Below are 15,541 nucleotides of genomic sequence, written 5' to 3'. Positions count from 1 at the left end.
CTGTGTCGGTCGTACTGCTGCCCCCATGCACCTCTCGCGTTTCCTTCTCGTTTGACCCTGCTCCTTTTATTTGTTTCAGGATCCAGTCTTTGCTGCGCGTTGTCGCCGCCTCTCTTGCCGCTTTGATGATTTCCTCTAGATCGAGCTCACCGTTGGCCTCTGCGATCTCCATGATGCCTCGCCCCACGGCCCGTGCTCGGGGCTGCTTTCTGCCCCGCTGGGCTGACTTTGCACTCCCTTGGTCTACACACGGGTCGCGTCGCCCGACGGGCTGGCCCCCGTTATGACCGTGTGCTAATATACAGTCAGGTCACGTCGCCTTGCTGGCTGTCCCTGGCTGTACTTCTCTTGGGGTGCACTTGGCTGGTTTGCTCAGATTCTGTAACCAGCTGGGATGCTGCCTGGGTCCACGCACAAGTTTGTCTCCCTGATACTGGGGGGGGTGGGGAGGGCTGGCATGTGCAAGGCTTCACAGCCACCAGATATCTCACAGAGGCTTACCTTGCTAGCAGCGTGGCGAAAGTCAGGATAGCAAAAGTCTTGCTATAGCCCTGGGGGCCACGGCTAACAGACAGGAGTTCAACAAAAGGGTCAAAGGGGCCTTCACACCCTCGCAGTGGGCCCTCACCCCAGAGCTGAAACCAAACAAGAAGCTTAACAGCGGGGAAAAAGCAAGTCTCATCAGGGTTGGGGGGCCTCGCGTTCTCTCTCAGCATTGGGACAAGGGGAGAGAGCTGCAAGAGGCTGCAGTGTGCATCTCTGATGTGGGAAGGCAAGCGTCTTACAGTTCCCTCAGGGCCCAGCATGATGGGGGAGGTGCCAGGTTTTGCCGAGGCGCGTTGCCTCCAACTGGGATCTGCCTGCAAGGAGGTGAGAGGCGCGCAGCAGGAACAATCACAGGCAGCCTAGTCCAGAGGCTGGCTGTGCTGCCAAGAGGTATGATAGCCGACACAGACCCTTGCAAAAATGGGCATGCGATCTCTCTTAGGGCAGTTGGGGAAGCCAATCAAGCTGTCCAGGGCCTCACTTTTAGTTGCTTTGTCCGGCCCAGGGGAGTTCATTGCTGTTGCTCGGGGTGGTCATTGTAAGATGGCAGCCCACAGGGAGGAGGGAGCGCCATGCAGGCAATACCCCTCCGCTGAGGGCCCCTCAGCATCAGGAGAAGGTCACAGGATTTATTCAGGGCCGCCATGGCTTTGGCGTATGCTGGGGTCCATGTAGGTTGCACTACGCTCCAATCTTCTGGATTTGCTGATGTCAGTTGTGGGCACGATGTTGGGTCAGAGCAGGCCGCCGATGTTTCAGGAACACTCACCCGGGTCCCGCAAAGCCCACTCTTTGACACAGGGGGTAACGTTAGGCAACTGTCGATGGTTGCACCTTGTGAGGGGAGGTCCCCGGTGCCGTAGATGGTGTTAGAAGGCCAGCGAGGGTCGGGAGCCGAGACAGAACACGTCTCATTCCATGGTTCACTAGGTCACGCCCCTCCCCAACCTCATGCTGCTATTTATCTAAGGGTGTCATGTTTCTTTTTTCAATCTTTCTCTTTTATGCCTTTTCCTTTCTTGCTTTCTCTGGCAGATGTATGGTATTGCATTATAATTTAATTTATATAGCACTTAATACCACTGATGAAGCATTAAAGTGCTTTATTGTGTAGCACAAAGTTGTGGTTACTTCACTGGTTATTAATTATTGTTGGTTGTTGGGTTGTCTTGTGCTCTATGGAAATTGCAGAAAGTTAATAAGAGTTAGGCGTAATTATTAGAGTGAGTTAATGCAAGTGGAAAAAAGAAGGGTGAGTAAATAGTGGACAAGGTTAGATATTGTGAGACAGCAAGATGATGTTACAACAGAGTGTTGAAATTGTGATTTATGGGAGCAGGGTGAGTAGGTCAGTTAGAAAGGCTTTGCTACAGCAGGAATGGTTATCCAAAAAGTGAGCTTTATGCTTTATAAGGAGGAGTATGGTTAGTTTACTGAAGTTTAGTAGAGCGTGAAATGGCAGACGTGAAAGGGTAGGATTAACTCGACAGCACTAAGGCAGGCAAAGGATGGAGTGTAAGGAGAGTACCATTCAAATAGAGAGGCAGGAGAGAATAATCCCAAACCATAAATCACGTTATTTTCATGGTGGGTATTGCATAACACCTGAACAGTCCAAACTCTGCTCTCCGGTGAGAAAGTAGCCTCTTTCTAGCATGATTACCCCAATTTTTGGCCAGTTTGTCAGTGTGTTTTGACTGTGTCACTGAAGTCCTGCTAATCAGAACTCCCGTGCTTATGCTATCTCTGGTTCCAAATTTGTACTTACATACTGGTAACCCAGTGTTCCACTCCAAATTGGTATACTGGACCCCCTTATAAGTCGCTAATATATGGTACCTAAGTACCCAGGGCATTGGGGTTCCAGGAGATCCTTTTGGCCTGCAACATTTCTTTTGCCACCTATAAGGAGCTCATACAAACACTTCTTCAGGACTGCCATTGCAGCCTGAGTGAAATAATGTAAGCACTATTTCACAGCCATTTTCACTGCACCAAGTCACTTTTAAGTCACCTATATGTCTAACCTTCATACTCTGAAGGCTAGGTGCATAGTACCTGTGTGTGAAGGCACCCCTGCACTAGCAGAGGTGCCCCCACGTCATGCAGGTCGGACTTCGTGAGTGCGGGGACGCCATTATAAGTGTGCACTATATATAGGTCAATACCAATATATAGCTTCACCATGGTAACTCTGAGTATGGCCAAGTAAGGTGTCTAACAACTGGGAATTGTACCCCCAATACTGATTCCAGTATTGGTTGCACAATCCCATGCACTCTGGGGGCTCCACCATGGCCCCCAGTACTGCCATACCAGCCTTCTGAGGTTTCTACTGCAGCCCCAGCTGCAGCCATCTCACAGGCAGGCTTCTGCCCTCCTGTGGCTTGAGCAGCTCAATCCCAGGAAGGTAGAACAATAGATTTCCTTTAGGAGAGGGGCATTACACCCTCTCGCCTTTGGAAATAGGTGTTACAGGCATGGGAGGGGTGTCCTCCCAGAGCCTCTGAAAATGCTTTGAATGGCACAGATGGTGCCCTCCTTGCAAAATCCAGTCTACACCAGTTCAGGTACCCCCCAGTCCCTGCACTGGCACGAAACTGGATAAAGGAAAGGGGAGTGACCACTCCCCTGTCCATCACCACCCCAGGGGTGGTGCCCAGAGCTCCTCCAGAGTGTCCCTGGGTTCTGCTATCTTGTTTTCAGGATGGTCAGGGAACTCTGGGAGCATCTGAGTGGCCAATACCAGCAGGTGACGTCAGAGACTCATCCTAATAGGTGCTTACCAATCCAGCTCTCAGGGCTATTTAGGGTCTCTCCTCTGGGTGTTTCTTCAGATTCGGATTGCAACACTCCAGCAGGAATCCTCTGCATCCTTTACTTCATTTTCTACTGACGGATCAACCGCTGACTGCTCTTAGAACTCTACAAAACTGCAACAAAGAAGCTAAGAGGACTTCTCAACATAGTATCTTCAGCTCCTGCCAGCAACAGCAACAGTTTCCAGGTCATGCATCCTCCAAGGACTGCCTGTCTTCAGCCTGCACCTGAAGAACCAAAGGAATCTCCCATGGAGTGACCGAGTCACTTCCGTGCTTCAGCAGGCACCTCTCTGCAGTGACGACCGGTGGCTTGGGCCCCCTCTCCAGATGACAGGCGTGGATTTAGCAACACGGGTGGTGGACTAAAGTGACTCCCAATGTCCAGCTGTCCAATTTTAGTGTAGGTAAGAGCTTGCCTCCCCATGCAAGACAGTACACACGTACACCGCGTGACTTGCAGTTTCCAAGGCTTGTGTGCAACCTTCCCAGAAGTTCTTAGAGCACTACACAGCTTAGGCCCCCAGCACTCCATTCTACAACACACAGCTTCCTGAGTGGTTCTCCAGCGGCGTGGGAAACCTTTGTGTTGTGGTGTGTGGGCCTCCATTTGTGCCTTCTTTCTCCCCATGCTGTGGGACTCCTGTACGCGCTGCCTGGTCTTCTGAGGGCTCTCTGAGTTGCTGAGAACACCCTCAGTCTCCCCCTCCTGGGTAGAGGCCACCAGGTCCCTCCTGGTCCAAGGCAGCGCCATTTTCCACTAACCGTGAGCTTTGCGTTTACAAAGGCTTGTTGGCGGAATCCAGTGACACAAACCAGACTGCATTCATCCATCCGGCGTGGGCCATCTTCTGCACCAACCAGGAACCTGCCTCTGTCTTCTTTGGTGCAATACTGACTTTGTTTTCTCAACGGTGGTTCCACTTTTGCACCTTCATCCGGGTTAGCAGGGGTTCCTGTTCTCCGTGGACTCTTCATGCTTCTTGGACTTGGACCCTTTCTTCCACAGGTCTTTAGGTCCAGGAATCCATCATTGGTGTCTTGCAGTCTCTTCTGGTTCTTGCATTATCTTCTATCACGACTTCTAGTGTGCTTTAGGAAACTTGTTTTGTTTTACTCCTGCCTTCCTGGGCTCTGGGGTGGGGTATTTTACTTACCTTTGGTGTTTTCTTAAACTCCCAGTGCCCCTGTACACACTACACTTGCCTGTGTTGGAAACCGACTTTCGCATTCCACTATTTTAGTATATGGTTTGTGTTCCCCCTAGGCCCATTGCAACCTATTGTGATTTTCACTGTTTCCACTGTTTTCCTACTATGTACGTACCTGTTTCTGGTTACTAGTGTATATATTGTGTGATTTACTTACCTCCTAAGGGAGTATAGCCTACAAAGTATTTTTGACATTGTGTGACTAAAATAAAGTACCTTTATTTTTGTAACACTGGGTATTGTCTTTCATGTGTGTTAGTACTCTGTGACTACAATGGTATTGCAATAGCTTTGCATGTCTCCTAGTTCAGCCTTGGCTGCCTTGCCTACAGCTACCTGTAGACCGCATGGCTTCTAGACACTGACTACATTTCACTAATCAGGGATAACTGGACCCGGTATAAGGTGAAAGTACCTTCGGTACCCACTACAAACCAGGCCAGCCTCCTACATCACCTCACCTTTCTTTTTCTTTTCTCTTAGATGCTCTCACGTGCAAAGCCTGCTGTGGGTCCTGACCTGCAACAGAGTGACCGTCGCAAGAAAAAGGGACGCAAAATTCCCAAGTTGGAAGAGCTGCTGGCTCAACGGGACTTCACTGGAGCCATCACTCTGCTGGAGGTGAGGCACTGGAGAATAAGCGCCAGTGGAGGATTGGTACAAGTGATCTCTTTTAATCTTTAGTGGTTGGTGATATGGGTTGGGGACTCCATAGGGTGGTCAAGTGTGTTTAAGAGAAGCACTTTTGTTTGTATGTGGACAGCGTTTCTGAAATGTTCATTTCCTTTGATTTAAAAAAAAATAAAAAATCCCTAAAGCAGGGTCCACAACCTCATAATGCAGTGTGTCTGCTATCTGTGCACACACTCCTTTCTGTATGCAAGGGCGTAATCTCAAATGCATCTGGAAGCGAAGGCATCTCTTCAGCAGAGCTCCAGAATGTGAATGAAGCTGTAAAATTGTAATTTTGTTTGTCACAATTCACTGCATGTTTAGTTTTTGGATTTTCACACAGCACTCACAACATGAAGGATACAAGGACAAAAGCAGGAAGTCTTAAAGAGGGCAGATGTGGGAGCAGTATAAGATACCGACACTCAATGTAAAATTCACCTGAGCACTATATAATAGCACAGAACAATATGTGCGTGTGCTTTTCGGATTACCTGATTTAAGACAGATGCACAATTTTGCCAGTCTACCATCAGAATCTGTTAGTTTGATACACAACTTCTCCTGTCAGGCGTTCCCAGCTCCTCCGCCTGGCAATCTGTTCATATAAGTCAGAAAAAGAAATAAGTAGGAGCTGCCGATGGCATCTTGGTATCCCAGTGCCCTCAGTTCAATGAACAGGAAGTATTTTCTTTGGACTTAAATCGGAGAGCAGGCACTGAGCACGTTAACTAGAAAACAAAGCTGTAGAGCCTGACCATGACTGTCTCTCCCCACTCCTAGGCTCTGTCACCCAGTCGCCTAGCCGCCCTAGTTCCCATTTCACTGCCTTGTGGAGTGGATGATGCCAGTCTCTTCTGCAGATGGTTTTTGATAAATGTTGAGCAAGTTGCTTTTTCTTTTTTCCCCACAGGTAGCTGATAATTTCTCACTCCTTGCCCAAACTTTCTGATGCTTTATATGATGACATTGGCAACATGCTAATATCAATTATCCACACAAGGGGCTTCTAAGAATAAGATGTTTTTTTACCATGGTCACCTTGCTTTCTTTAACTAGATTTGCTGTTATTTTTCCATAGTGGACCTGGGAAACAGCTGAACAGCTCACAGTGCATGTGCTCTGACCCATTGAAATTGTAACACTGGTTAATTCTGATAGCATGCCTGATTGATTAAGGCCACAGTAATATGGTGCAGGAAAATGCTTCAGTAGCCTAAAGGTTAGATATCCCAAGTGGGTTGCAGTGTGGCTTTTCACCATCCCCATGTGTGTAGTTAAAAACATGGTTTCTGGGCTTCCATAAACTGCAAACAATCAATAGTAAGGTAATGAAGGGGCTGCTTAAATTAATTTCAGCCACTGGTGATCACTGGGGATTCCATTTCACTCCCTTGTTTTTTGCCAATTATTCACAGTAGACAAAGGCCTGCCTTACAAATCAGTACATATCCTGCACATTATTGGAACAGTCCATCCCAATTGGAAGTGTGACATTCCCCCCCCCCCCCCAAGAAGGGACCTGAGGCAACCACAGAACAGTTTTGCTTGTTTGCTAATGACTAGGTCTGATCCGAGGTGGCACAGTGGGCAAAAAAACAGTAGATTGGGATGCAACTCTAGTAGTTACCAGTGGCTGAGATTAGTTCAGGCATTCATTCCATACATCATTTTTTATATTCCTCACTGTGACACTGTAAGAAAGTGCCTCTATTGGCATGCCACTTGTTAGAAATGGGGTCTTTGGTTGGCAGTCAGGTTACCCCCTGTCCAAGCAAGGACCCTCACTCTAGTCAGGGTAAGTCACACACAATCCAAATGATCCTGTGCCCACCCTCTGGTAGCTTGTTACTGAGCAGTCAGGCTTAACTTAGAAGGCATTGTGTAAAGTATTTGTGCAATAAATCATGCAATAACACAGTGGAACACCACAAAAATACACAACACAGTGTTTAGAAGAATATATAATATTTATCAGGTAAGACGCAGGTCAAAATGATTAAGATGCAATAAGTATATGTTGAAATATCACTGTAAAAATGATATAGTGTCTTTAGTCTCTTAAAAAGCAACAAGTGTCACTTGCAAGCACAAAGTACCTGGTTTGCGTTCAAATTCTCTGCAAGGGACCGCAGAGGAGGAGATGCGTGGAAAACAGGGAGGTGTGTGCTGATTTTTCCAGCTCACACAGACGATGCGTCGTTGTGTTTTCATGCAGGGCAGGCTTTGCATCGATTTCCGATGCGCAGACTGGGATCTTCTTCGGGTTGCGGGGTTTTTGGACGCCCCATGGACGATGCGTTGAAATCCGGCACTTGCAGGACGAAGTCACGGAGGGGCTGCGTCGATTGGGTGGATGTTGCGTGGAAATTTCTACTGCACGGCAGGTGCTGCGTTGATTCCTCTTAGGATGTCGGGCTGCGTCGTTCCGGCTCGGCTTTGCGTCTATCCAGTGGCCTGTGCGTCAAATTTCTGGTCGCTACGTTGGCGCTGCGTCGATCTTCTCCTTGCGAATTTGGGCTACGTCGTTCCCGTTCGGTGTGCGGTGATATTCTTACCGTGATGCAGGCTGTGCGTCTTTTCTTGCAGGCAGTGCGTCAAATTCGCCGCACAGGGAGTTCTCTTGCAGGAATTAAGGTGGTCATTCTAACCCTGGCGGTAAAAACCGCCAGGGCGAATGACCGCGGTAGCACCGCCAACAGGCTGGCGGTGCACCGCTGGGCATTCTGACCGCGGCGGTTCAGCCGCGGCCAGAAACGGAAAGTCGGCGGTGTACCGCCGACTTCCCGCTGCCCTTGAGAATCCTCCATGGCGGCGGAGCGTGCTCCGCCGCCATGGGGATTCTGACACCCCCTACCGCCATCCTGTTCCTGGCGGGTTTCCCGCCAGGAACAGGATGGCGGTAGGGGGTGCCGCGGGGCCCCTGGGGGCCCCTGCAGTGCCCATGCCAATAAGAGGGCCCCAAAAAGAATTTCAGTGTCTGCCCATTCGGAGCCGGCTTCATCGTTGCTGGGTCTTTCCCAGTGTGCTGGCGGGCGGCCTTTTGGCGGTCGCCCGCCAGCACAGCGGGAAAGCCAGAATGGCCGCCGCGGTCTTGTGACCGCGGTGCGGTCATTTGGCGGTAACCGCATGGCGGGCGGCGACCGCCGCCCGCCGCGGTTAGAATCACCGCCAAAGTCTTTTTGGTCCTGAGACTTCAGGGAACCGGAGGCAAGCTCAATCCAAGCCCTTGGAGAGCACTTCTCAGCACAGCTGGAGAGCAGCAAGTCAGCAGGGAAACAGCAGGGTAGCAGTCCTTTGAGGAAAAGCAGTCAGGTGAATCTTTTGGGCAGCCAGACAGTTCTTCTTGGCAGGTTGCAGGCTCTGGTTCAGGTTCTCAACTCCAGGAAGTGTCTGAGTTGGTAAGGGCAGGGGCCCTGTTTAAATACCCAAATATGCCTTTGAATTGGGGGAGACTTCAAAGAGTGGCATAGAAGTGCACAAGGGCCCCTTTCAGTTCTATCCTGTCTGCCAGGGTCCCAGTAGGGGTTGTGGCAGTCCTTTGTATGAGGGCAGGCGACTGTCCTTTGACATGTAAGTATCAGGCCCTCCACCCTCCCAGCCCAGGGAGACCCATTCAATATGCAGATGTATGCAAGTGTGACTGAGCATCCTGTGTTTGGGGTTTGTCTAAGTGAATGCACAAGGGAGCTGTCAACTAAACCTACCCAGACATGGATCGTAAGGCATAGAAGTATTTAAGTGCAGAGAAATGCTCACTTTCTAAAAGCAGCATTTCTAAAATAGTAATATTAAATCCAACTTCACCAGTCAGCAGGATTTTGTATTACCATTTTGGCCATACTAAATATGACCGTGTTACTCCTTTCAGATCAGAAGCTACCACTCAAACAGTATATGAGGGTAGCTCTAATGTTATCCTATGAAAGGAGCAGGCCTCCCAGCAGTGCAAAACGAATTTAGGAGTTTTACACTACCAGGACATGTAAACTACACAGGTACATGTCCTGCCTTTTGTCTCACAGCACCCTGGCCTATGGGTTACGTAGGGCCTACCTTAGGGGTGACTTATATGTAGAAAAAGGGGTGTTTTAGGTTTGGCAAGCACTTTTGAATGCCAAATCGAATTGGCAGTGAAACTGCACACACAGGCCTTGCAATGGCAGGCCTGAGATATCGTTAAGGGGCTACTTAAGTGGGTGGCACACTCAGTGCTGCAGGCGCACTAGTAGCATTTAATCTACAGGCCCTGGGCACATCTAGAGCACTTTACTAGGGACTTATAAGTAAATTAAATAAGCCGATTTGGTATGATCCAATGTCACCATGTTTTAAGGGAGAGAGCATATGACCTTTAGCACTGATTAGCAGTGGTAAAGTGTTAAAACCAGCTAAAATAGTGTCCATAAAGTGGAGAGAGGCAGGCAAAAAGTTAAGGGTGACTACCCTAAAGCTGTCAGGTCTCATACCACCTCACACTTTTTGCCTGGTTTCTTGTGTAATTTCAACTGAAAATGCACCGGGTTCCTTTTAACTAGGACTCTAGTGCCAGACCCCATCCCAAACGAAATAGGATGAAACTAACCCTTCCCAGGAGAGTTTTTATCTTCTAAGTGGAAGAATCTGGAAAGGCCATTTACATTGGCATGGTCAGTCCCAGGTCAGTGTTCACTGTAAAGCCCATTCCATGTAGGGAGATGGACCACCTTAACAGTGTGAGGTTTTCACCTTTCATTTACATGAGCCATCTGAGAGGCATTTGGTTGGTTTGAACTAGGAAGTGAAAACCAAACAAGTATGGTCTCAGCTTCTTCAGGGACCAAACCACAGCAAAGGCTTCCCTCGCAATGGCAGTCCAACGCTGCTCTCTGGAGAGTAACCTCCTGCTAATAACAGCAACAGGTTGGTCATGCCCATCATCATTGATTTGGGGCAGGGCTGATCCTATCCCATGTTCAGAGTCATCTGTCTGCACTATGAATTGCTTGGTGTAATCTGTAGCTTTAAGAACGGGTGCTGAGCACATTGCTTCTTTCAGGGTGTCAAAGGCCTTTTGACAGTCCAAGGTCCAGTTTACTTTCTTTGGCATTTTCTTGTAAGTCAGTTGTGTGAGTGGGGCCACAATGGTGCCATATCCTTTCACAAACCTCCTGTAGTACCTAGTCAAGCCAAGGAATGGCCTGACTTGAGTCTGGGTTGTTGGAGCTACTCAGTCCAGAATTGTCTGGATCTTGGCTTGTAGTGGTTGACTTGTCCTCCACCTACAGAGGGTTGCCCAAGTATAGAACCTTACCCTGCCCTATCTGGCACTTACTATCCTTGATAGTGAGTTGTGCCTTTCGCAGAGCATCAAGGACCTTTCCAAGGTAGATCAGGTGATCCTGCTAGATAGAGCTAAAGACAGCAATATCATCAAGATATGCTGTACTATAGTCTTGTAATCCAGCAACTGCTCAGCAACCGTTGGAAGGTGGCAGGGGCATTCTTCAAACCAAAGGGCATAACAGTAAACTGATAATGCCCATCAGGAGCGGATAATGCTGACTTCTCTTTTGCTCCAGGGTTCAGACCTGTTTACCAGTACCCTGATGTGAGATCAAAAGTACTGAGATATTTGGCTGAACCCATCAATCAATTCAGCGGCTATAGGAATTAGGTGGTCAAATGTTTTCGTCACAGCATTGTGACCCCTATAGTCCACACAAAACCTCATTTCTTTCTTTCCACCATGGGAATGAAGGTTGGGGACTAATACAACTGGGCTGACCCAGGGACTCTCAGAGTGCTCAATGACCCCCAATTCTAGCACCTCGCTGACCTCAGCTTTGATGCTTTCCTTGACATGATCGGACTGTCTATAGATTCTGTTTTTGACACACAAACTATCCCCAGTGTCCACATCATGTGCACACAACCAGGTAGTCTGACCAGGGGTCAAGGAGAAGAGCTCAGCATATGGATGTAAGACTTGCTTGCAGTCAGTCTGCTGTTGGTCAGAGAGGTGGTCTGAAAAGACCACTCCTTCTACTGAACTATCTTTTGGATTGCTGGAGAGGAGTTCAGGGAAAGGTTCACTCTCAGCTTCCTGTCTGTCATCAGTGACCATGAGCATGGTCATTTCAGCTTTGTTGGGATAGGTTTTAAGGTGGTTTAAATGGATAACCCTTTTGGAGTTCCTGCAAGAGCGAAAGTCCACCAGGTCGGTGACTTCTCCTTTTCTCTCTAGGATAGGGTAGGGTCCACTTGTCCTGGACGGCTCTAGGAGCCATATGATACAACACCCACACTTTCTGCCCTGGTTGAAACTCCACCATACCAGAACTTCTGAAGCTTTTGCCTGGCCTCAAGATTTTTGGAAGCTTTTTCCATGTACCTGGAACGAAGGTCAGGCACATAGTCACAATGTCTTGCCTAGGCTCTCTGAGAGGTCTCTCCCATCCCTCCTTCACAAGACAAAGTGGTGCCCTTACAGAATGCCCAAACAGAAGTTCAAAGGGGGAAAAACCTACTCACTTCGGTGGCACTTCCCCGTAAGCATCGAGCAGGCATGGAAGTAAGACACCCTATCTCCTTCTGAGTTTATCAGGAAGTCCACCAATCCTACCTTTCAGTGTCTTGTTGAATCTCTAAACAAGGCCATTGGTTTGGGAGTGATATGGAGTAGTGAACATTTAGGTCCCACCACATTCAGCCCACTTGTGTTTCAGGTAGCCAGACAAGAAGTTTGTACCTCTGACTGACACAACCTGGAGGCTGGAGGGTTACGGGAACCAACAATGTCAATCCCTACCCATTCAAAGGGATCCCCAACCACTGGAACTGGAATTAAGTGGGCCTTTTTGGTGGCCACCAGTCTTGCCACTGGCTGCACAGGTGGCACAGGAGTTACAAAACTCCTTCACCTTCTGGGACATACCTGGCCAGTAGAAGTGGTTCACCAAGCTACTTCATGTTTTTGCCTGGCCAAGATGCCCAGCTAGGGCGATATCATGGGCCAAATGAGGAGAAACTGTCCAGTCTACTGAGGCACTACCACTCCCCTAGTGGCACCAGGTTTGGGTTCTCTGGCCTCATTATTGACTTTTGAAACTGAAAAGTATTTATGCTTTAAAAAATGCTTGTCTGATTATGAAGTTCTTGGGTTTGAAACATATAAAAAATCAATTTTATTTTTCTAGTTTGGTATCTGATTTATTTTTTGAGTGTTTGTCTCATTTATTGCCTCTGTGAGTACAACAACTACCTAGAACCACGTAGGTTCTCATCAGGGTAATGAGGCTACTGGATTTGCGCTGGAGGATCGCCCGTGTTGTGGGTACTGATTACAGTTCCTTACCAGGTGACACCTGTCGGCCTAATCCATGGTTTCCAGCTAACTAGCAGTGGCCCATCTCTGACCGAGATGATTGTGGCAACCGGGCTCATGGTAAGATAGACTCCCTAGGGAATCGTATTACATCAGATCGCGTCCCTTTCTCTCAGTTACCAAGATCTCACTCAGGCAAAGCAACGGAGGCAGAATATATTTAAATAAGCATTTATTAAAATATATGCATCTTAAATAAAAGCATATGCATAGCAATAACGAGAATGATAGAGAACAATAGGAGCAGGAATGTGACTAAAAGTGTAAAACACAAAAACAGTCCTACCATGCTGTCTAAACGGAGGAGTGGATCTATAACCCCTCACCTATGCTAAGTATGAGCACAACATACTAAGCCTGATCTGCCCTTCGGGTTTCCCCCAGGGAGAACATTATCCCTCATACCTGAAGAAAGGACCGGAAGTCTAAAAAGACACTGTCCCCATCTGGATCAGGGCTCGGTCGTCTAAGCAAGTAGCTGTAGTGAAGCTTGCAGCAATCAGCATACAGTCGTGGTCATCTGGCTGGAATCTCCCTCTAAAGTGTCTGGGACTAAGGGGTGATTTTATAATAAAACAGCTAACATTCTAAGAAATGGTCCCCACGTATGAGTGTGTGTTTTTTCTATGACTGCTGGAGACACAGCATGCCACGTTTGTTGGCAACCCAAAGTCAATTTGGACATCGCCAATTATATCTATGGCAATTGAAGCCAGGGGCGCTTCAACTTCGGCAGGTGATAAAATATCCAAGTCATGTCCAAGAAGACCACAGAGCACTTGTGTTCCAGAGCCTGAGCTTCAGCTTAGGAAGCAGCATTCCGTGTCATGCCGACTGTAGAGGTCAGAGTCACCGAATCAACAAAGAGCAACTCATAAACGGCTTCCCGTAGCAAACGCACCCTCAACGCGCATGTCTGACGATGAGCCCTCATCAAGAACATCCACAGATCAGCATCCAATGAAAGTAAATGCTGCATAGAAAGACAGACTTCCAGTGCACATTCAAAGAGGCACCAGAGGCATCGAAACACAGGATGCACACAATCCAAAACTGGTTGGAATGACAAAGACCAGTCACACTCCAACTGTTGCAGGAGAGGTGCTCCGAAATACTGCATCATTGTGCAGAAAAATAGCAACAGCGGAACGCCACCAATTATAGCCAAAGTGATCGGGAATCCCCCGAAAACACTTGAAAAAGTGAATGTATGGCTGAAGGTATTAAACTAAGTTTAGAGGAGAAGGTGTGAACGAAACCAGAACCAGCAGCCTTAAAAAAGTGGGCGGTTCCACTAGTACTGGAAGCATTGAATATTCGTCCCACGAGTTCACCAAAGTGTCTCAGGAAATTAGTATTTAAAAGGGACTGAATCTCCGCTGATGACCTTGCAACTTGAAGCGCATAGGTCTCGCGGGCTGATGTAAGCTCCACATGTTTTTGGAACAATAAGGCCTTTAGTCTGCTCAACTTGTCAAAAATAACATCAGAAGTAGCAATCTGGGGCCAGATGTCTGTTACTCCTTTGAATTGTGCAGCGGAAAAAGAACGTTCCTGCAACATGTAACAATTTTGGAGGCGGAAACGACATAAGGTATTCGAGCTTGCATTCTACAACAGCTCTCACGGTTAAGGAGCACATAGCTGCCATTGGAGAGCACCTGGAATGCAGGTCTAATCAAGAATACTGGGACTCCCTTCAGATAACAAGCTAAATTCGCCGCAGAGGCATTGCATGCCCCATGCAGGGACAGCTGTTTACAAACCATCAAATGGCTCACAGAAGTCTTGCATTCAGTGCTGCCAAGAAAAACCTCTTTCATGCCACTGAAACATTTCTACGAAAAGGGAAGCTCCCACACCTCGTGTATGTAACTGTCTCCCAGCCTTTCATATCTGGCTACAGGAATGTGTTTCAAACAGGATGTGAATTAAAGTGTTGAAATAGGCAGATTAATAACCCCTTGTATTAACCATTCAGCAGAGGATACCTCAGCCACAGTAAAAGGCAACTTTTCTAATTTCTCTATTCTCAACATAATATATGTTGCTTCCTTCTAAGCCATCATTTGTTGCTGTCCCGTCAAATTAAATGTTGAAAAAATCTCCCTTGCGCTCACATGGAGACGGGCAGGTCCCTCCATGCCAGGACCCTGGACTTTGTCTCTATCACCCTGCTGGGGTGTCGAGGCCAGGGTGAAAAGCACCTTCTCGATCGCTTTGGCCATGATTTCCTGGCAGGAGCTGTAAGTAGCCCGACGGGTTTGGACAGGTGTGCGGGGGTGTGTGGAGTGTGTTTGAGTTATACACTGTTGGATATTGTAATTTTCATTAACTAGGAGTCCTCTGGCCCAATGGTGTGCTAGGGCCTGGAGCGAACCCACTGCAGTTCTGTGTAAGTATGAGGGTGTTTGGCAGAGTGCACCGTGCCAGTCACTCCAAGCACCTGCGGTTAGGTGCTGTCCCCAGTGCCAGCTTAAGGGGATTTGGGTCCCTCAGCAAGAGACATTTTAGGACCCCATGGTCAGAGCAGCTTTAAACCTATGACTCCATTTCAGCTCATTGAAGCCCTGTTGTGGGGTGACTTTGAGTGAGGTGAGAGAGCGATAGGAATGCAGAGGGAGGCACAGCCTACTGAGAGGTGAGGCTGTGAGAGGCGGGTGGGAACTCGGAGTACTAAAAGCCAGGAAACGGGAGGCAGTACCTGGAGAGTCAGAGAGTCCAAGGCTGCTGAGAAAGTGTGGGGGAGGGACCCCACCTCCGAATAATTGAGGCAGAACTAATGTGGTTAAGGGTTTTTGAGACGTAGCCTCTGGGGCGGGGGGTAGCAAGGGAGGTGAGGAGGAGAGAAGGGTGTGGGTTTAGTGATAGGTGAAGTAGAGAGCGAGGAAATATAACAGAGTTAGAGAAGATGAAGGAGAGGTAAC

The 15,541-nt window shown here is 48.2% G+C and overlaps 1 protein-coding gene across 2 annotated transcripts in view; it reads left to right on the top strand.

Annotated features, from left to right (window-relative positions):
• Positions 1 to 15,541, top strand: part of IFT56 (intraflagellar transport 56) — a 674,300-nt gene that overhangs the window by 51,486 nt on the left and 607,273 nt on the right. For both annotated transcript variants that reach the window (XM_069231232.1, XM_069231233.1), the window contains exon 2: positions 5,060 to 5,197. In XM_069231232.1, coding sequence (XP_069087333.1) covers positions 5,060 to 5,197 — 138 coding nt within the window. The remainder of the gene's footprint in view (positions 1 to 5,059; positions 5,198 to 15,541) is intronic.

Source organism: Pleurodeles waltl, chromosome 4_2 (assembly GCF_031143425.1).
Source record: "Pleurodeles waltl isolate 20211129_DDA chromosome 4_2, aPleWal1.hap1.20221129, whole genome shotgun sequence".
Lineage (NCBI taxonomy): Eukaryota > Metazoa > Chordata > Amphibia > Caudata > Salamandridae > Pleurodeles > Pleurodeles waltl.
This window is presented reverse-complemented; position numbering and strand designations above follow the sequence as displayed.